Raw genomic sequence first — 20,918 nt, forward strand, 5'->3', positions numbered from 1 at the left:
AATAAAGATCTATTTTATGTTAAATACCTCTGCCTGGCGTTCTTTTCATTCCACCTGGATCTAACTGTTACTGTCCCCCACCCTCATCGCCTAGACTTTTAAGTGGGGACGTAACATTCACTTTTGCCCATGGTTAAACTTACCTACCTTTTGGCCCTCTTGCAGTTCTAAATGGTATTAAAACAGGCACTGTTGCAAATACACGTTTTCCTAGAGCAGCGTCACTTTCCAGATTTCCTCACAACCTAACATCATTATAAAGGTTATCTCCCCATCCTCACTATTCTTCTTCTGCTTTCACTGATGGTAGAAAAGGGGATCCATGAATGTGTTATTTGTATATATTAGCATTCCTTCAGTGGATCCTACTTGTTATGCATGCTAACGTTAGTTAGTATGAATATATCTGTGATTCATAGCAATGTGGCATCCAGAGATCCCAAGATAAACGTGCAAGCTTAAAAGTGAGCAATTCAAGTGACTACCAGTGACAGCACAGGATAATTTGACTGACATACAGCAGTTAGCTGCTTCCCGGTTTGTTTGTGTAATTACTGACATACGTACTTCTTTGTAGCATGGTTATTAAAAACAATTTAAAAAAGCAAAAGTGTTATCTAATGCCTAAGGACATATTTTAAAAAGAACTTGCTTAACCAGTATAAAAAATCTCTGAAAGTTTGCATAAAAAGTATAATAAAATAAACCTTTATTAGTCCCTTTAATAAAACTAACCTGAGCACCAAACTACAGTGACTCAATCATATCAGCCACAAATCTGGAGAAACCTTCAAGTCAAAGCACAGTGCAGTATGCCAGGTTCATGGAGGGCTCTGAGCTATGGCAAAAGACAACAAAACAGAAATTAATGTAAAAAATCAAACAATAACAAAACAACAGCTTAATTGCACCAGCGTGTAAGTTACTAAGTCTAAATTAAATTAATTACTTTGCTGAGTGAAATGAAGCTTTCCTGGTGTGTGAGAGAAGTTACCACAGTGACAAAAAAGTACTGTCAGAATACAGTGTGTGGATGAGCTATGGCTGCAAACCTGTTAGTTTGTAGGTGAGTAAGTGCTGGTGTTTGATGTTTTTTATAGTCTTGACATGCCCGTCCAATATTAACTAATAAATAAATATATATAAATATATTAGCTATGAACAGTACCGGTCTATCATGTTATACATACCCTTTTAGGTATATATAACATGACAACCCCCCACCCCCAAAAAAACAAAAACAAAAACAAAACAACCCCCCACCCATCAGCATTAAAATCGCCATTCCTGGCTCATAATGTAGCATAGTAGTCTGCTTATCAAAATGTGTGTACAGCAAACAGCATTGCCACAGTTGCTGAGAGCAAAGAATTTTACATTTGTTCCTATGGAGGCTGAAAATAACACAAACAGCACAGAGGACATAGAACACAAGCCATATGTAACACGTTACATGTAGCAAAAGCAACAAACACATTGTAAAGCTTAATGGCATTTTCTGCTGCTACTGCTCACAGATGTGGGCATGTAGACGACCATGGGCACCAACAAAAATACTATTTTATGAAATACATTTTATGTTTTTGCAACAGACTTCTAGTAATAATAACCTTTATTTTTTAAAATACCTTTCTAAACCAAAGGTAAAAAGCAGGATAAATACGGCACTTGTAACAAAGTACCAATAGATCAAATTTAAAATTGGCTCCTTCCTACATTATCAATTATGTGTTGACACAACACTGGTCCATCTATTCAGTTATTTGCCTTGTTTAATGCTTAATAATTAATAATTCATAGGTCAGTGTTAAGTGGGTGACCAAACAAACAAAAGAAAGCACTCCTCTGAAAATCGTAAGATGCAAGGACTGAACTAACAAGTCTAAAAGCAGACAGTTTCCAAATTTGAATGACCTTCAGAAAGGCCGGAGAACTGCTGCCCAATACCACTTTAAAGGAATTACAAACAAGTCTGGCTCCATGGATGGAAAATATAAAGAAGGGTTGGCTCAAGAATTTGGCACAGTAACAGTACTGTATACTCAACAGTTACCGTGTCTTTTTGTCTCTTCATAATCACCAAAGTACATGAAAATTGGGCTTCCTTGAAGGTAAATATAATGCTGGGTAGTTCAAGACTTTTGCCCAGTACTTAGATGTTGCTTTCTTTGATGAAGGAGGAGAGCATTACTCAGTTATTTATAACATCCACAATTAGTTATCCAATAATAAGACGGTAGATACAATTCAATGCACACGGACTTATTTTCAATGAAGCTTGTGAATGGCAAATTGAGTATATTAATGTGGGTAGAAGGAAAAAATATATAAAATTATAATAAGAAATTCAAGCACTGTGAAATTGACTGTCATGTTAAATTGCCGGACTTTAATTTTCATATGTGCTTCACCTTATCATCAGTAGCAGAAAACAAAGTATACACTCAACTATGCATGAGGTCCTCACATTGTTTAGACATCCAGTCCTTGGTTAATAGTTTGTGAGGACACTGATTAACCAGGACATGCCAGAAACCATTTAAGACTTTATACGTGCTCTGCTTTTTACACTGCTTATTACACTTGTTCACACACAGTCTGTGAGCTAGTGTGCTGTATGTTGCAGGATGATATGATGTGTTCCAGGTCAATTTCAGTAATGAAAATCCAATTGAGCTCCCTTATGATATTTGTGAAGATTCTAATGCTTTTAGTTTACCCTTGACTGAAGTGCCTCTTCATTGTCAAGACTCCTGCTGAACCCATTCCAGCATGCATTACATTATAACTTCCTCAATTTCTGCCTTTTGGCGACTGGTCCTTTTAAGATGTGAAATATCCTGAATTTTAATAGAATGTCAACTGAAAACACTTGTAGTAGCCAACACTGTACACATCTCACAATATCTTGGGAAGCCTTCAGATACAACATTGTTCTTTTTGCCAGATAAGTAAAACTATGGCAGTGGTGGACTCTGAATCCACATTTGTTGAGAGACTGGTACATTACTGGTTCAACTAATGAAGTGAAACAAGCCATTGTATTCCTAGTGGTGTTCCCAAGCCTAGATAAATAGGGAGGGTTGTGTCAGGAAGGGTATTCAATATAAAATAATTCCCAAATCAAACATGCTGATCATCTTAACAGATATGGGCTCTGGTGCTGGCGGCCAACAAGGTGCCAGTGGACACTGTGCCACTGCTGATCGAAGACAAAGGAAGAGGAAAGGGGGGAATTGTGTTTGAAGGCAGTAAGTGAGAAAGTTCACTGATGTAGTGAAGAGGACATGCAGAGAGTAGGTACCACAGAGGACAATGCTGGGGATAGGGTGATGGAGGTGTTGTGACTCCTAAATGGAACAGCAGAAAGAAAAAGAAGTAGCAATGTGCATTTATAATGGCAATGGCAATTTTGTAAACTCGGTGACTTCATGACTGGTGGGGCCCTAGGACACTCAAATCACTTTTTACAATATGCCTCATTCATCCATTCATTCAAGCACTTTTGTCTATGCTTAAGTGCTTTCTATCTAACACTCACAATCCAATAGATTCATCAGACAGCAACTTGGGGATCATGTCTTGCCCTAGGATATTTGGCATACAGACTCGAGCCACTGATTAAACCACCAACCTTTCGATCAGCAGATGCCTTACTCTGCCTTCCGAGTTACTGGTAAACTGGCTCATTGGTCAGTAGTCCAATACACTGGGTCAAGCCAATATCCACATCCTTGCTGTTGTACTGATGAAGATCTAAGGTATTGCAAAGCTAGCCCGCATGGTACACTGGAAATGGTGTATGGTAGGGTCATGAAACACAGATGCAGATTTTAAATAGATTTCAAATTTAATAGCTAGAGCTTAGGTCTTGTTGAAAATTAAGTTTGAAGCCAGTAAACCATGTGTCCTTTTTTTTTTTACGATGGTGAATCTTGAGGCATTTACCATTATTGAAACATGATTACTGGGGTATACTGATATAATGCCTAGGCATACTTGGCATACTTTTTTTCTTTTTTTTAACCAATTGCTCTGCCTGATTTAGAGAAACTAGTGTTAAATGCTAAACCGTGTGATTCTCCGAATGATGTGGTTCCTCCCCGCTTTCTCCAAAAGGCATTTCCTATTATTGGACCTCACATTTTGTCTTGTCGCGTACCTAGTGAGTTTAAGCACACGGTTATACATCCCTTGCTTAAGAAACCTGGCAGTCTTGTCAAATTTTAGAACTATCTCTAAGCTAACTTTTCTAAGAAAAATCTTGGAAAGGATTGTTTATACTAAGTTGATGGACTACTTGAACGACTTGCAATTGTCAGAAATTTTTCAATCCGGTTTTAAACCTTTTCACAGTATGGAGGCAGCCCCTGTAAGAGTTATGAATGATGTTCTGGTAGCTACTGATTGTGGTAAATATGTAGTGCTGGTCTCAATGGACATGACTGCTGCCTTCGACACAGTGCATCACAATCTATTGATCTCTCGCCTTCACGATTGTGTGGGAATTTCTGACTTGGCACTGTTGTAGTTTGAATCATATCTGTCTAACAGGAGCTTTCGTGTTATGTTGCAACCCGTTCTCACTCCCGACGTGTAAAATAATGACGATTTGTCACGTCCCTTAACTTCTCATGCTGACGCCTAAGGTACCCTTCCACGTTTTTATGTTACGCTGTGGGTTGTCAATTCATTCCAATATGAACCTGCTCGCGGCGATCAGAGACGCTTCGAGCAGAGGCTCCAGCCATCCATTTACTCCAATAATAACCCCGTCACGGCGAAACATGATGCCGTGAAGCACAATCTAACTGGAGAACCGGGGACCCTCTCCGCGAACGGGTTTTTCTCCCTAATTTAATGCTTTCTTTTAATGACATCGTTAACATTTCTCAACAAAAACACGTGAAAGTATCACTGATAATTCAACAATAAAATCGCTTCATGTTGTGGCCATCACACAGTGTTTTCCAAACTGATTCACGATCTGAAAGTGCGCAGATTTAACGTACATAATCCTTTGTTAGGTTTATTATTTTCATTTCACACGTAAAACACATTTATAGATTCATTCACCACTCCTGTTAGTTTTGGATGCGCTCGGCTCCAGCCAATCAGACGCAACCTGTGTAAGCAAAGGCTGATGGGAGAACGGAGAGACCCATTTATAAGAATAAGAAAATGAGGCGGAACTGATTGATTCTAATGCAGGTATGTAAAAAATACATATATTTAAAGTAATACCTTGATGTGTGTTTCAAAGTTTGTTTTTTCATAAAAGCTTCAAACAAACAGAGGTGACTGATCTCGGAAACTGTGTAATGTATTTAAAAATGGCTACAGCTACCGTCAGCATGCTTGCTAGGTAACAACTACACGTGTCTACTGCAGCATTAGCCATTTAATCCAACGATGATGGATTAAATCTATTACAAACGTTAAAGGACTTGTGTGCTGCAAAATACCCTCACATGGTGCGTAAAGCAGTTTTTGCGCTAAGAGTTCTGCTAGCTCTTTACAAACTGATGATGCTAACATTAATTGCTAACATTAACCGGAGCGCCAAGACTGAAAATCATTTGAATTGCGTTAGTTATGTGTTTATGTCACTGAGTTCTGCAAAAATCTCTTTCCTCTTTAGCTTGAAAATGAGTGATTCAGAGGATCCCGAGCTGGAGGAAGAGCTTCAGGCTGCTGACGAACTCCTTCAAGATATGCAGGTAACATTTTTAGTGGAAACAGTTGTTAAAGAGGGAACATGCTTGTCTAATATTTTGTACGGAGTAAACGTTATGTTATTTGAATTTTTTTTTAAAGTTTATGTCAAATTAAGTTGGTTAACTTAAGATGTTTGATAATCTTTGCTTTAATCATAGACTGTATTTTAGGTGTTCCCTTTTTTCCTTGTTAATTGCGTAGAATGATGCACAGAGTGAACCTCAGCCAAGACCAGTGCGCTGGAAAAAACGTGACAGACAGGGAGCTTTTATTCCTCAAAGACCATCAACCAGTCGAAGTACTAGTTGCATGCCACGTGGTCAGTGTTCACACAACCATTGATTTTATCTCACAACTTGTTTTCACCAAAGAATTTCAGTAAGTAAATATTCTTCATCCCCCCCCCCCCGTGTCCAGAGAGCAGCATCAATGTCCACGTGAAGAACCTAGTTATGTTGCCAGTGTCAACCCAACAAAAGGTACTTTACCTTCTTGTATATATTGTGATTTCTGTTTACTTTTATATTTGTTGTTATAGTTGAGTTATGCAGGGCTTTTGTGGAGTCCTAAGAAACATACTGCCTAGAGTGTTTTTCACTTTGTGGAAGAGTTTCTTCCTTTCTTTATTTTTTTTTCTTTTAGTGTATGGAACTGAGGTGCTTCGTCAGGAGCTCCTTCAGTTGTTGGAGGATGGAGAAGAGGACGCAGCCATGACTTGTGAGACGTCGTCTGAGTCAGCTGCTACTCACTGGGCGATCAGAAATATGGTGTCCTCGCAAAAGTGGAAAGAGGCCAGGCCTTGTCTTATAGACAATATGTTAGCTACTCTGGATCCACAGTCACACCGTGTGTGTCAGTGTGGCAAACAAGTAGTTGTGAGGTGTCTGGACTGCCTGCCTCTTCCATTCCTTTGTGCTGACTGTGATATTGCAGTTCACACACGCTTTGTCCTGCACAACAGAGAGGCAGTAACAGGAGGGTTTTTGCAGCCTTCATCAGAGTTTCACAAGCCAATAGGTACAGTTTTGAAGTCTTATGCATTTCTTGCTATGTATGAGTATGAGTGGGTGCTGTTATTGTATATTTATTGTGTATCAGTTAATTTCTAATTCTTTTTATATATATTGTGTGTTTTAATGTTAGTTCGGCTGTTGCCTGTGCAAAGGCCAGACCATGTGTGTGACTGCCCAGCAGGTAAGGTTGAGGTTTCACCCGGCGCAATTGTGGCTCTTGTAACCATAAATGGTAAGTTGCCCTTTTGTCACACACTACATACACAATAGATGTGTTTGGAGGTTTTATTGCAAATTGTGCATTGCTATCTTGGTTTTAATTACCCTCGGCCCGCAGTATATGTGGGCACCTGTCAAAGGTCATTTGGATTTACCAGACCGATTTGAAAACAACATGAAAAAAATGAATGCTTTGAGCCATGACTGAATTTATCCTTATCCTTTCTAAAGGCCGTTATAACCTTGCACTGCCAGTGGTGAGCTGCACCAGCTGTGGCCTAATGTGGTCCCCCTCAGTTAAAGACATCCTGGGTAGTGGATATTGGCCTGGCACCTTAAATTTCTGCACCCTGTTTTCAATGGATGTCTTTCAGTCTTTCTATGACATTAAGAAGGCTGCACCAGGGATGTCACTCAAGGCATTTGTCAAAATGCTGGATGAACGAACAGCCCATTTTGGAAGGGTGAGTTTCTAAATTTGCTAAGTTTAAGGAAATTGTGCAAATCAATGTTTATGATGACTGTCCTTGAATATTCTGTTGTATGTCCTCTATGTAAAAGAATGGCCGAATATCAGCTGATGCCTTCAGTAAAAGTTTCTTGGAGTGGAGTGCTGTAAAGTTTGAGGTGGACAGGATGTGCAAGGAACCATGCTTTAGCTGCCCTGCCTGCACTCCAGACATGCTTGCCGTCTCAGTTGATGGAAACCGCAAGCTTTATCGCTTTCAGTCTAATGCAAGGTACGTTATGCATTGTGTACATAAGTCAAATATGGATTTGTAGAAAAATGTATTTTAATGTTTCTTTTCAAACAACTGTCACTGTGTTCGTTCAGCACTTCAGAGCAGGGGAACTTTGAAGGTGTCTTCATTGAAAAAGATGAGGAAGTTGCTGAGTTTGTGAAATACATCCAGAGACACACAAATCATGTAAGATACACATATATATATTAGTGCTGTTAGCGTTAATCTTGTTAAAATGACGTTAATGCCGTAACCATATACACATACGTGTGTGTGTGTGTGTGTGTGTGTGTGTGTGTGTGTGTGTGTGTGTGTGTGTGTGTGTGTGTGTGTGTGTGTAGACATATATGGATGGGTCGATATTTTTTTTTCTCTTGGTGTTGTCGTAATACTATTTACTTTACTTTATCTTAATGTGTACTTAATTTTGTCACCATGTGTATTTAAAAAAAACAACATGATTTTTATTTTGTGTTATCAGTGCTGTCCTGGGGAGATATGAGGTCTTGTGTGACTCGAGGCTAATTCAGCTAATTGTTATGCATTTGTTTTAAAAAGTTTGTCCCTGATAGGGCTTAATCATGTCATGTCTTTTATGTTAAAATCTTTGAGTGTATAGGTCCCGGGGAAAGGGTTGTGCGGATCTTCATCTTGGACTGCAGCAAAGGAGTCGTCCAAAAAGTCCACTGGGAAGTTGGATGAGGAGGGCATGGAAATAGCTGTTTGTCGCCACGGAGTCCTCTTAGCTGCATTGAACATGTTTCGAGGGGAGATCTTTGCTTACCCCCTTTTTCTCCAGAGGAAGTTGGCAGCTAACGTCCCAGGACATATTACGTTCCTTTGCTCCGATGTGGCCTGTAAATATTTCCCCTATTTAACCAAGGTGGCTCAGCAGTGCCCTGAGCTGAGGAACCTCTTGTCAATGCGTCCTTTTCTCTCCATCATGCATGCAAAGGCTCACACTTGGAAATGCGAGGTATACTGCAGCTTGTAGTTTTGGATTAGTTTGAGACATTTTGTTATAAGGTTGAATGAATTCAGCAGTCATGTATTGTGACCTCCTTTCTATAGATCAAATGGGGAGGTGCGTTTCAGGATGGGGCCGGTTCAACAGTTGGAGAAGAGGTGGAACAAGTAAACAGTTTCCTGTCTAGGGCGGCCATCACAACGAAGTACATGTCTAAAGCAGGTGTGTGTCCGTGTCTGAGATTCCACTCAGTCTCCTGCTCATTAATTCTAATTTGTATACTAACTGAAATGCAGGGCGAACAGACATGCTGACCCTCCTGGCTTTGGGGTGGAACAAAAGGAAAGTGGAACAACTGGGCCGCACTTTGAGCCAGCGATATCTAAAGGTCATTTTTTCAACACCCATTTTAATGTGTGTGGTAATGGGGGGAAAACACCAGTACTCTTTTAATGTCAATATGAATGACATTTATGAATGCATTCTTAGATCATAAGGATCCTTAGAGAACAAGTGGAGAGCCTGAATGCGACCAGAAATGAGCTGGGAGTGGATGACGACACACTGCAGCAATGGGTGGCCGATGTGCAGAAATGGGCTGAAGGTGAGTCTCAATATAATGCACTCATGTATAACAATAGGACCCACCATGGCCTCATTAAAGAACTTAGAGTTAAGATCTTTCTGACAGTGTCAACAAACAATGAAAAATAAGCCTTGTAAAAGCAAATTTATGGCAGAGTTGTTGCGTTTCATCAAATTGGATAGAACCTGGGTTGAAATGATGTCGTACTAGTTGGTTTTATAAACCTGAACACCAACATACTTGTTATCTCATGATTATCATGAGATAGCAGCACATGAAGGCTCCAGATGTCTTATAATGAATGTCATCAAGTCAGTGATTACAGAGTCCACTGTAGTTTGGTGACTGTTACTCATCCTGTATTCTGATTAATATTCCTCTCACTTAGAAAGTGATCAAACTGATGGCAGCCTTGGAGCGTTGCAGGCACGAATAGAGGAGCTTGTCGTCATCATCAGAGTGCGAACACAAAGTCTTTACAGACAAAATGGTACGTCCCAGTTTCTTTGAAACGGACCGTTTGATACTTAGTTTGTACAGCTTGTGCAGCTACTTTGTAAACAGAATAAAATCAGATCCAGGTTTGTTTAAGCTGGATGTGATTTGTTCTAGCAAACAAATTGATGAGTGTAGATTAAAATGAAACTATATACATTATGTGAAGGTGTGAATTTTTTATGATTATTTACAGATAGCAACAAGAGGCGACACAGAATTCGCAAGGTCATCTTAGTTGAGAAGAAACGCTTGGCGGCTGTTGTTGACGACTACAACAAGCTCGCTGAACCAACAAAGCAAATCGTATCCAGTGATGCCCTCATGCAGACCGATATTTGGCCCTGGCAGAGCACAAGTGAACGTAAGCTCTTGATTTATAAATATCCTTTTTAAACAAACTCCCAGTATCTGAGCAGTAGTTGAATGTTTTGTTCTTGAATCATAATATGCTACTATGTTTTCCCATCTGATGTTGTTAAACTGTAGCTGCTGCTGACCTCCGGACAAAGAGAAAGGTCTTTGAGAAGGTGATGGCTGTGAGGCGCCTGAGAGAGGAGGAGATGATCCTTTGCAGGAAGATGCGGCATCACTGGACAGTGTTGCGAATGCGTTCTGTGGTGTTGGGGACAATCTCCTCAGACTGTAAGCACTTTATTTATTTATTAATTTTTTGATGAATCGATTGAAAATAAGAGCAGATGCTAAAGTCTTACTGGATCTTTTACCTATATCTAGATTGCTAGCTAACACTGCCTTCTCCCTTTTAAAAAAATGTTTAATTACAGCATCCTAATTCCTTGTGTTTATGAGGTGAGGTTTTTTTTTGTTTTGTTTTTTTTACTTTTCTCATATTTATTTGTTTTGTTCTTTTTACAGCCTCCTTTGTTGGCATGTCGGAGGATGCACAGAAGGGACTCTGTAGCCTGGTTTTAAAAAAACAAAGTGAACTGAAAGCTGAAATGCTCAAAGTAAAGGACGTGTACAAGAGAATCCTCAGCCACCAACCACTCCTGGAAATGGACTCGCAGGAGGAGGAGGACATTCCAGACGATGCCACTGAGAGTGATTTGAGCACTTCTGATGAAGACTGATTGTGTCATCATTGATGTTATGTTTGGTAAAATAAAAAGTTAATCACATCTCTGTTCAATGTGATTTTTCAACAGACATTTTACATTTTGAGAAGAAAAATGGAATTTCCTTGGTGCAGTTGTTTACCCTGAATCATTATTTCCCATCTAATTTAATGACTAGTGTACATGTTCAGATACAATAACATAATTTAATTTATGGGATGCTTTCTGGGCTGCTCAAATTATCACAAAATTTAAAAGCACCAGGCAGCACACTCACAAGTAAATTTTTTGTTCAGTGTTTTGTTGAAGAAATCAACAAGTACAATTGAGATGTTTGCTGTAGTGGTGTGTTTGTTAAGAAGCATGCCAGCACACTGGTGAACTGACAGTCCCAGAATGCACCCGAACCATTGACTCGCCCCAGAGCAAATGAAATTGCTTATCTAGAAAGACAACCGTCATCAAAGAAGAAGTAAAAGAGTAGGAAACAAATGGTAAGGGAAGGTACTGTGAGGTAGGAAAGAAAGGCCAGAGCTGTGCAAAATGACCTCCAGCAGGCCACAAATGTGTACGTCTGCTCAAACGGTCAGAAATGGACTCCATGAGGGTGGTATGAGGGCCCGACGTCCACAGGTGGGGTTGTGCTTACAGCCCAACACCGTGCCGGATGTTTGGCATTTGCCAGACAACACAAAGATTGGCAACTTTGCCACTGGCGCCCTGTGCTCCTCACAGATGAAAGCAGGTTCACACTGAGCACTTGTGACAGTCTGGAGACGCCGTGGAGAACCTTCTGCTTCCTGCAACATCCTCCAGCATGAGTTTGGCAGTGGGTCAGTTTTGGTGTGGGGTGGCATTTCTTTGGGGAGCTGCACAGCCCTCCATGTGTTCGGCAGAGGTAGCCTGACTGCCATTAGGTACTGAGATGAGATCCTCAGACCCCTTGTGAGACCATATGCTGGTGCGGTTGGCCCCGGGTTCCTCCTAATGCAAGACAATCCTAGACCTCATGTGGCTGGAGTGTGTCAGCAGTTCCTGCAAGACGAAGGCATTGATGCTGTGGACTGGCCCGCCCATTCCCCAGAACTGAATCCAATTGAGGACATCTGGGACATCATGTCTCGCTCCATCCACCAACTGCACCACAAAATGTCCAGGAGTGGGCAGATGCTTTAGTCCTGGAGTCTGGGAGGAGATCCATCAGGAGAGCATCTGCCACTTCATCAGGAGCATGCCCAGGTGTTGTAGGGAGGTCATACAGGCATGTGGAGGCCACACAGACTAGTGAGCCTCATTTTGACATGTTTTGAGGACATTACATAAAACCAGATTAATGATTCTGTATTGCATTGATCAAGGAACCAACCCAATAGGAGCTAAAGGAATCCTCTTGACATTACTTCACTCAGTAAGTTTATACTATGTTTAATGTGCATTTTCTTCATCAGTTTAGAACATAACATGTTAGCGCTCCCTGGTCCTTTTTGGAGACAGATCCTGAGACAGCAGGCAGCTATGGAGAACTCGTGTCAGCTGTGGTAATTAAGGAATACTTTGATTTAATATTGATTTCATGACAACTATCCTCAGGCACATATTCCTGGATATATATAATGACATAAGTAAACTCCCATTTTAGAATCATTGCCTTCTTTGATCTGAGTTATTGCCTCAGACTTTGGCCCTGTGTCCCCAAAAGTATAGAAAATCCATGACACTGAGTAAGAGGCCTTTATCATGTTATAAGTGAGAGAGTTTGGTGTAACAGTGGTTGAACATGCCAAATCAATCCACAACATACTGCCATTCCCCAGCTGTAACCTGCATATGCATCAAACCAAAATCCAGTATCATAGCCACAAAAAAGACATAAAGATGAGGTTAATAGGGTTGTCTCATTTTGCCAGATAGCTTCATCCCAAAAAAGATAAACATTCTTCAAAAACAAAAGTTTGTGAATATTTGCTGTATTGCCAGGCCTAAACCAACCTGTTAAACTTATCAAATTATTGTCATAGATACGAACCTATTGATTGAAACAGAATAATCCATTGAAGCCTCCATCATCATCCACAATCACTGTTACTGTTCAGATTATTTTATCTCTGTTTTCCTCTAGAATGTTTTGAAAATCAGCATTTGATCAACAGACTTTTTAAAAGTTTATTTTGATCCTATTGTTTACGTGTGTAATTGCATTTTTATTGAAATTATGACAGGAAAACCCTCAATCAAATTGTATCTTTGATATCTATAATATTAACAATAATGTTACATATGTAATATGTACACAATAATATTGTGCAAACAAACAAGAAAAATAGCAAAAAAAGTCAATTTTTTTTAATACCCTGTATATAAAGACCACATATGACCACAACTCCAAATGTGCAATTGTCACTGCATCTAAACATGACATATTACAAAAAGGTAGAAACATATAATATACAATATGTTCTGAAGCTGGTACTGGTGCAGTTAACTTCACTTTAGGCTCCCATACACAGTAGGTGTTACTTACTATACGTGCAGTGCAGTATTACTTTACCTTGTAATATGTTATAATAAGCAAGTCACTTCTATATTTATGAGGATGTAGACAATAATGTTGGCTGATATGTAAAACTATGAGATGTCGAGTGCAGGGAAGATATTATTGATCGATCAGATTCATGAATGTGTTAGGTACTTAAGCCACAATTAGAGAGTGAAACAGAGACTGACACTGGTTGAAATGTATAGTAAATATTTTATTTTGAACTTTTATGCTGAACTACAAGCTGTGAACTGTGCGATCTCTGCGACCTGTGGTGCCTGGTTTACTGTGTGTAAAACTGCGCAGGTTCCCATGTGTCATCCCACACTTTGCCACTGTCAGGAGAAAAACATAACAAACAACAACGACAACCACACACAAAATAGGACAATTTAGGTTGTGACATATGACAATTTTTTAGGATGAAATATCTTCTATATTCATGTCATGCTTTATACACCTTCATTGTAATATAAATTAATCAAATCAAGTCAGAGAGTATTAATATATGTAGTAGATGTCAAGCAGGACCACAGCAGCAGCCACGATCCATTGGAACCTGCTGGATGAGAGAGCACAGAAACTCCAGGGAAGAAGTTTAGTTAGTAACATGCATGAACTGCATTACTGAGACATGTATGTTTACAGATGGTGGTGAGGGAGAGGGGGAGAGTTTTCAGTAAAAGGAGACGTGACTGCATCTTCAACCAATACTGAGCCTGCATAACCCTGAAAGAGACAGAGAGAGGGGGGGGGGACACTAACCCCCAGCAGTCTGGTCCTATTACAGCATAACTAAGGGCTGAGCTGAACCAGCCCTAACTATAAGCTCTATAAAGAAGTAAAGTCTTATGCCTACTCTTAAAAGTGTTGACCATGTCCACCTCCAAAACTCATAATGGACTTTGGAGGTGGACAGCTATCAAGCTCCTCACAGAAGAGGAGCTCGATAGCTAAAAGCTCCCAATTTACTCTAGTCCAAATACATGAATTCAAATTGAGTTGATAACTATTTATCAACAATATGAATGTCTGTTCCCGTCCAACAAAGTTGTTACTACATACCATGTTGAGCAAGGCTTCCACTTGACTTTAACTTCTTCTTTTTCCTGAAAAACATGATATAAACAAACAATTAATTAAGAAAGACATGCAAGTTGCATACAAAAAGGAGCTTATAAACATTTGTGTACTATTGAATGGCTCAATATATTATACAATTAGTTTACAAAAACATAAGAACCACTACAATGCGTGTACTGCCAGCATCGAGTGCATGTCAGCAAAGCAACACTGCTTACATTGTGGCTCACAAGCAAAACTAACTGAAGCAGATGTTACTGAATGGGAAGGAGCACCTCCACATCAATCACTCCTTCTGAGCATGATGTCAGGAGGACTTTAAAGAACGTAAACATCAGGAAGGCAGCACGACCAGGTCGTATCAGGTGGTCTGTTCTTATTTAATGTCCTATTTGGAGTGAAATCCTGACTCAGTGGCTGAATTAGTGTAGATTCATCAAATACAAAAGCTTATGGATATTCAGTCAGGCACAGTTCAAATCCGGGAAGTCCAAAGACGCAAACAAATCTGCACAACAGCAGGCTAAATTACTTACATTTACAACTCTCCTGTCTACTATCTCTTCATATTTGAAAATCTTCTGTGTACGGTGTTTTCGGCATTCTGAAAAATAACAAATGAAATATTTACATGAGTTCTGTAAAACTGGAAAAAATGCAAAAATTAAGAAAAAGAAATCTTAACAAACTTAACGAACCTGTCATGTGTTTCGTACATTTACAATACCATAACGTCTAACCTTTCCTTGTCCTTTTTTTGTTTGGGACATCCGAGGTGTACACCGTAGAAATTGAGGGAGATGCAGGATGTGGAGATGGAGAGGAGAATGCAGGAGAAGCAGAGATGAAGAGGAGGATGCAGGAGGAAGCAGAGATGGAGAGGAGGATGCAGGAGGAAGCAGAGACAGAGAGGAATATGCAGGAGGAAGCAGAGATGGAGAGGAGGATGCAGGAGGAAGCAGAGATGAAGAGGAGGATGCAGGAGGCTGACAGAGGGAAGATGTTGGTACAGGCTCTAAATGAAGAATAAATTCCTCGTTTAGAGCCTCTGGGTCTGGGACTGGTCCAGCATCGACACTGTCAGCAGAGGATGGTCCAGCTGCTGGTGTAGAACTTTTAGCAGGAGGTGAAGCTTGTAATTCTGAAAAATTTTAAATATTAAACATTCATTAAAATGGGTTGAAAAAATGTACAGTACACATAAACACATAATAAGTAGTGATTTGCATGTTTTCAGTTAAGTTTTTACTAAAGATACAACTGGTAAATATTGGCATCAAATAAGTCATCTCGCACACTCACTGACCCAAATAATTCAGTACAAGTGCCCTCTAGGGTAGTGTGACATCTGTAGTGCTTTTCTACATTGTACATTAAAAAATTAATGAGTGTGACTATAAATCCAGATAGATAATGACTTTTTCCTCGGATGACACTACTTTCCTGACTTTGTAGTGAATAACATTTGACACTTCAAGCTAGTACTGTGACTTAGGAGTTTTGTACAATGGTGATGCTAACTACCTCAGGGAGGTAATCAGGTAACCTCTTAAGAAGTATATAAGTTATTTAAGAATCTTGGTGTTCATATTGGTAACATTATATAACATTTGTTATACTAGAAAGTCTCGAAGAGAATTATCAGGTCTGGTTTTCGTGAAGATTTTTAAAATTACATTTGTATATACATGAGTGTGAAAGACCATACTATACACACACACATACAAAATTGTTCAGGTGGGTAACACCAGAGGTTCAGTATGGCTAGCTTTGGTGATGTGACCGACACATGGGGAGGTAATAAGGCAGATATAACACTATTTTCATGTTAGCAACAGGACATGTAGGGCAGCTGTCACCTCACAGCAAGAAGGTTACTGGTCTGAACCTTGGCTGAATAATAGAATAGAACAGAATAGAGTAGAGTAGAATAGAATAGCTGGTGACTGTTAACTATCCTCATCCTCACCATCTTGTTTGTCTCTATGTACCCCGTGATGATCTGCCTTCTTATCTAGGGTGTACCATGAGTATCACCCAAAGACAGCTAGGATAGGCTATCTGATAAGGACACCTGGTTACAGATAATGGACAAAGCATATCTTACTTCTCAGAAGGTGTTCATAAAGCTTCCTCATCTTCATGAGGATGTCACGTGCAGCACCTTCCGCTGGTTCGATCTGAGTGATCACGTCCCCTACTATACGGCCCTTACGGTCAAACTGTCCAAGAAACAGAATTGGTTGGTAGCCCAGGGCATGTAGCTTTGAAACCTGCAAGAACAACAAAGAAAAACATGCAGCCAGTCTTTCATGTAAGCAAATTGATGTATAACAAACCTTTAAGTTTCACATCTTTGTTGTTTTATTGTTGTCGATAGTTAAAAAGTATTTATGGTGACCAAACCTGTAAATGTATGATAAAATCCATCTTGAAATGTTTTGTCTCTCAGTTAATAGCCGATTAAATTAAAAATCAGAAGTAGCTTGAATAAAAATAGTTTTTAACAAGTTTTTTCTAGTTGGATGTCTTTAGTGTGATGATGTTATTCTGATGTGAATAACTTTTTTATTTATGCTCTTTTATAAATTAATATTTTATGTGTATATACATGTCTTGTTAGTTTCTTACTTCATGATATACAAGAAAACATTGACAACTGTGATTAATAAAGAATTGTCTACCAGACCAACCACTTATTAGATCAGAACTTTTAAACTTACTGACAACTGGGCTGAATTAACCACCCTGCTCGCATTTCTGTTTTTTTTTAACAGAGGCAGCCCAGTTACTGTTTTTAAACTGTTCCTGTTTTTTTTTCAATCCCTCCTTTACGTTCAGGCTGCCCAGGCATCCACTGCATGTCTTCCTGTTGCAGGTGTTTGGGGCCTGACAGGAAGGGCATGGTTTGGTTTTTGGCTTTGTCATTTCTGCAAATGAAAATGGAACATGTAGGGATTATTTCAGGTCTGTTTTGGTGAAACGATTACAAAAATAATTTATGACCAAAGAAATAACTTATATTACGAGGCAGTATTACACCATATTTAGAAAAAAAAATCAATTATGAGATTAAAGTCATTAATATTGAGTTAATTACGTGAATAGGGTTAAAAAAAAAACCTGAATTGATTACAGAAAAGATACATTGCTAAAATAGAGCAGTACTAACATTAGCTGGGTGGCCAAGCAAGTGTCTTACACATGAGAATACATCACAAAAAAAATTAAATAAACTTTTGCAGAAGTAGTTCTCTTGGTACACAGACTGCTCTGTGAAAACATTTCAAGTTTAATATCAGTTTAATATCACTGAAATTAATATTTCAGTGAACATGCAAATTACCCACAGTTTATCACAACTTACTTAGCTAGGATCTGCCTTGTGTCCACTCGAAAACTTCGCTGCAGGACCGTGAGTTGAAAGATACATTTACTACGACTCCCAAGATGCATTGCAGTAAAAACCATCCAATCGCCTTGCTTAAGATCTGTTGACGTGTCGCTAAAGGTGCGCTGTAGATAAATATTGCAATTTGTAAAAAAAAAATACTAAAATTTGCAATTTTTAATTACATAATTAAACACTGGGCCAGTTTAATTTCGTATTATCGCTGGTTATTATTTTAGAGTAAATAAAGGAATAACGGGTAGCACCAAGCTGTTGTTATCTTCATTTCCATAGCGATGGCGGTTGAGGATTATGGGTAGTGTGCAGTTACGGGATTAGTGCGTCTGCGTAAATTGGTCTGATTGGTTGGAGCCGAGCGCATCCAAAACTAACAAGAGTGGTGAATGAATCTATAAATGTGTTTTACGTGTGAAATGAAAATAATAAACCTAACAAAGGATTATGTACGTTAAATCTGCGCACTTTCAGATCGTGAATCAGTTTGGAAAACACTGTGTGATGGCCACAACATGAAGCGATTTTATTGTTGAATTATCAGTGATACTTTCACGTGTTTTTGTTGAGAAATGTTAACGATGTCATTAAAAGAAAGCATTAAATTAGGGAGAAAAACCCGTTCGCGGAGAGGGTCCCCGGTTCTCCAGTTAGATTGTGCTTCACGGCGTCATGTTTCGCCGTGACGGGGTTATTACTGGAGTAAATGGATGGCTGGAGCCTCTGCTCGAAGCGTCTCTGATCGCCGCGAGCGGGTTCATATTGGAATGAATTGACAACCCACAGCGTAACATAAAAACGTGGAAGGGTACCTTAGGCGTCAGCATGAGAAGTTAAGGGACGTGACAAATCGTCATTATTTTACGCGTCGGGAGTGAGAACGGGTTGTATGTTGGGGTCGGCTTCATCCTCTGTGGCCCCTCTGTGTTGGGGTGTGCCGCAGGGATCTTGGGCCACTTTTATTTTTGCTAAATCTTCTCCCTCTTGACGTGATTTTCCGAAAACACAAAGTGCCATTTCATTTATATTCTAATGACTGCCAGCCTTATTTACCTTTTAGTCATGTGGATACCCTCCCAATTTGACCTCTCCTTGACTGTCTTAGTGATGATAAGTCATGGATGGCTAAATTTTTTTTTTAAATTTTAACAATTGCAAAAGCGATTTTATTTGGCACAAATCGATTTTCCGACCCTCCAGATGTTGATTTCGCTGTTCTGACCCTTCATTTGAAAAATTTGATCACAACTCTTGGAGTAAAGATTGATTCTGCACTTACCTTTGATGACCACGTGAATGGGGTGGTAAAGCTGAGCTCCTCCGGCAGCAGCGCTGGCTCCACCGGCAGCGGCGCTGGCTTCTCCTGCTCGCTGAGCTGCAGCGGTGCTGGCTCCTCAGCTGGTGGCTCGCTGAGCTGCAGCGGTGCAGGCTCCTCAGCTGGTGGCTCGCTAAGCTGCTCCAGCTCCGGCTCCGGCTCGCTGAGCTGCTCCAGCTCCGGCTCGCTGAGCTGCTCCTCGGCTGGCAGCGCGAGCTCCTCCGGCTCGGGCCGAGCAGGTCCGGGTGGCGTTGTAGCAGGTGGCACTGCTACAGATGGTGAAGAAGTGAGCAGTGTGGAGATTGCTGAATGAGGCAACGCTAGCTACTGTTGGCTGCCTTACAGCAGCGTCGGCGGTGTCACCACCCACTGTAAACAAAGAAGCAGATGAGGTGAGAAATGAAAAAGTGTCCTTATTACTCACCACAGCCGGCTCTTGAGATGTCCGGGAAGTCGACTGCGGTGAGGAACGTGAGGCGCGAACGTCGTTTCCGGGTAGACGTCGGGGCCGGCGTGTCAGGCTGTGCATCCACCAGCTGACCGGGCTGGTGAGCAACCTGATTAGGAGAGTGGAGGTGGAGAGTTGAGAGCAGGAAGTCCTGGACTACTGAATTAAGGGAGTACACCAGCCAGGGGAATTTATCCCATTTACCACATCACCCTAATTTATCCCATTAAGTTTTACTTTCATGTGACACTAATAGCTAAAATATAACAAAGACCAAGCTCTTAGAGAGCACCTCACGTTTGTGGCGGGCTGTGAACTGTCCTCCCTTAAGTATTACCCCCTTTTTAAGTAGAATCCGAGTTTAAATCCACTTCTGACTTCCCTCACTGCTCACGGTAGAATCCAAACAGATATAATTAACTTTTTCTGGTAAAAGGTCCTACATTACTTTTGTCACTCTTTGGAAAATGCCTCTATAACGTTAACCTGTTTCCTCTTTAAAAATTGACTCCGGTTCTTTTAATCTCCTACACAACAAACTTTCTGAAACTGTGCGATTCTCTGTTCTTCTTTTGGGTGCCCCTTTCTTCTAGTTCCGTTCGGTCTGGTCCTTCCTGTATTCTTGCCAACCGCTCCGTGATTTTCGCTATGGTCCGGAAATCTCCTGTAAAGGATCAACAAAACACCTCTCCCTGCTATGCCTCCATAATTATGTTCATCAATTGTTCTCTTAATTATTTAAACTTGGTTCAACCTATCATGTTCTAGGGTCTATCATTTATACATATATATAATCTTCAATTTTATTTATTTGGGTAAACAACACTTTTGACAACCTTTGACACCCTTTTAATAAGCTCTCTTCTTCTCTTATCTGATCATCTCGAGCACATCTTGTACAAAACTGTTATTTTGCAGGCACACATACAGTTACAAGCTCAACCACATTTTGCCCTATACACTCTCAGAAATAGAGGTACGAGAGAAGAACATTTTTGTACCTATAGGTACATTTTTTTAAAATGTTCCCTTAAAAGTACAATACTGGTCTTTAAAAGTCCAGAAACGCCCCTTTAAAGGTACAATTTGAAATAAAGTACAAATCTGTACCATTTTGACCTGTACTGCAGTGACAGTGGCAGAATGTGGTAATGGGTCAGCATGGGAAAATCTGGATGGGCCTGGTTAATTGTAAAATTCATATGAGATGTGAGTGTGCTCATAAAAGCTACATGTTATAATCAAATCTGTTGGTCCTCTCCTCTCTACGTAAATTATCCTATGATGCAAAGAATATCTGTAACCTACCT

At 40.0% G+C, this 20,918-nt stretch overlaps 2 protein-coding genes and 2 long non-coding RNA genes across 4 annotated transcripts; 2 read left to right on the top strand and 2 right to left on the bottom strand.

Annotated features, from left to right (window-relative positions):
* Nucleotides 1-4,807: 4,807 nt before the first annotated feature.
* LOC308408835 (uncharacterized protein) lies at nucleotides 4,808-7,247 on the top strand. Its single transcript, XM_080901243.1, has 7 exons — nucleotides 4,808-5,211; nucleotides 5,642-5,720; nucleotides 5,920-6,037; nucleotides 6,136-6,197; nucleotides 6,361-6,735; nucleotides 6,862-6,912; nucleotides 7,182-7,247. Exons 2-5 carry the CDS (start codon nucleotides 5,649-5,651, stop codon nucleotides 6,430-6,432), a joined length of 324 nt encoding a protein of 107 aa, XP_080757369.1. The 5' UTR covers nucleotides 4,808-5,211; nucleotides 5,642-5,648; the 3' UTR covers nucleotides 6,433-6,735; nucleotides 6,862-6,912; nucleotides 7,182-7,247.
* Nucleotides 7,151-10,835, top strand: LOC308408760 (uncharacterized protein; the record flags this gene model as incomplete). Its single annotated transcript, XM_080901171.1, has 12 exons — nucleotides 7,151-7,207; nucleotides 7,325-7,414; nucleotides 7,512-7,690; nucleotides 7,786-7,879; nucleotides 8,313-8,669; nucleotides 8,765-8,882; nucleotides 8,957-9,048; nucleotides 9,150-9,264; nucleotides 9,635-9,736; nucleotides 9,938-10,105; nucleotides 10,231-10,386; nucleotides 10,621-10,835. 12 exons carry the CDS (start codon nucleotides 7,151-7,153, stop codon nucleotides 10,833-10,835), a joined length of 1,743 nt encoding a protein of 580 aa, XP_080757297.1.
* Nucleotides 10,836-13,549: 2,714 nt separating this feature from the next.
* On the bottom strand, nucleotides 13,550-15,317 carry LOC308408644. The gene is made up of 3 exons (XR_013973822.1): nucleotides 15,180-15,317; nucleotides 14,976-15,043; nucleotides 13,550-14,465 (listed from the first exon to the last, which is right to left on the bottom strand). It is a non-coding gene; the product is annotated as an uncharacterized lncRNA (long non-coding RNA).
* Nucleotides 15,318-15,337: 20 nt separating this feature from the next.
* LOC308408643 lies at nucleotides 15,338-17,822 on the bottom strand. Its single transcript, XR_013973821.1, has 4 exons — nucleotides 17,807-17,822; nucleotides 17,163-17,369; nucleotides 16,547-16,712; nucleotides 15,338-15,580 (listed from the first exon to the last, which is right to left on the bottom strand). It is a non-coding gene; the product is annotated as an uncharacterized lncRNA (long non-coding RNA).
* Nucleotides 17,823-20,918: the final 3,096 nt, after the last annotated feature.

This window comes from Rhamphochromis sp. 'chilingali' (genome assembly GCF_963969265.1).
Source record: "Rhamphochromis sp. 'chilingali' genome assembly, chromosome: 13".
NCBI lineage: Eukaryota > Metazoa > Chordata > Actinopteri > Cichliformes > Cichlidae > Rhamphochromis > Rhamphochromis sp. 'chilingali'.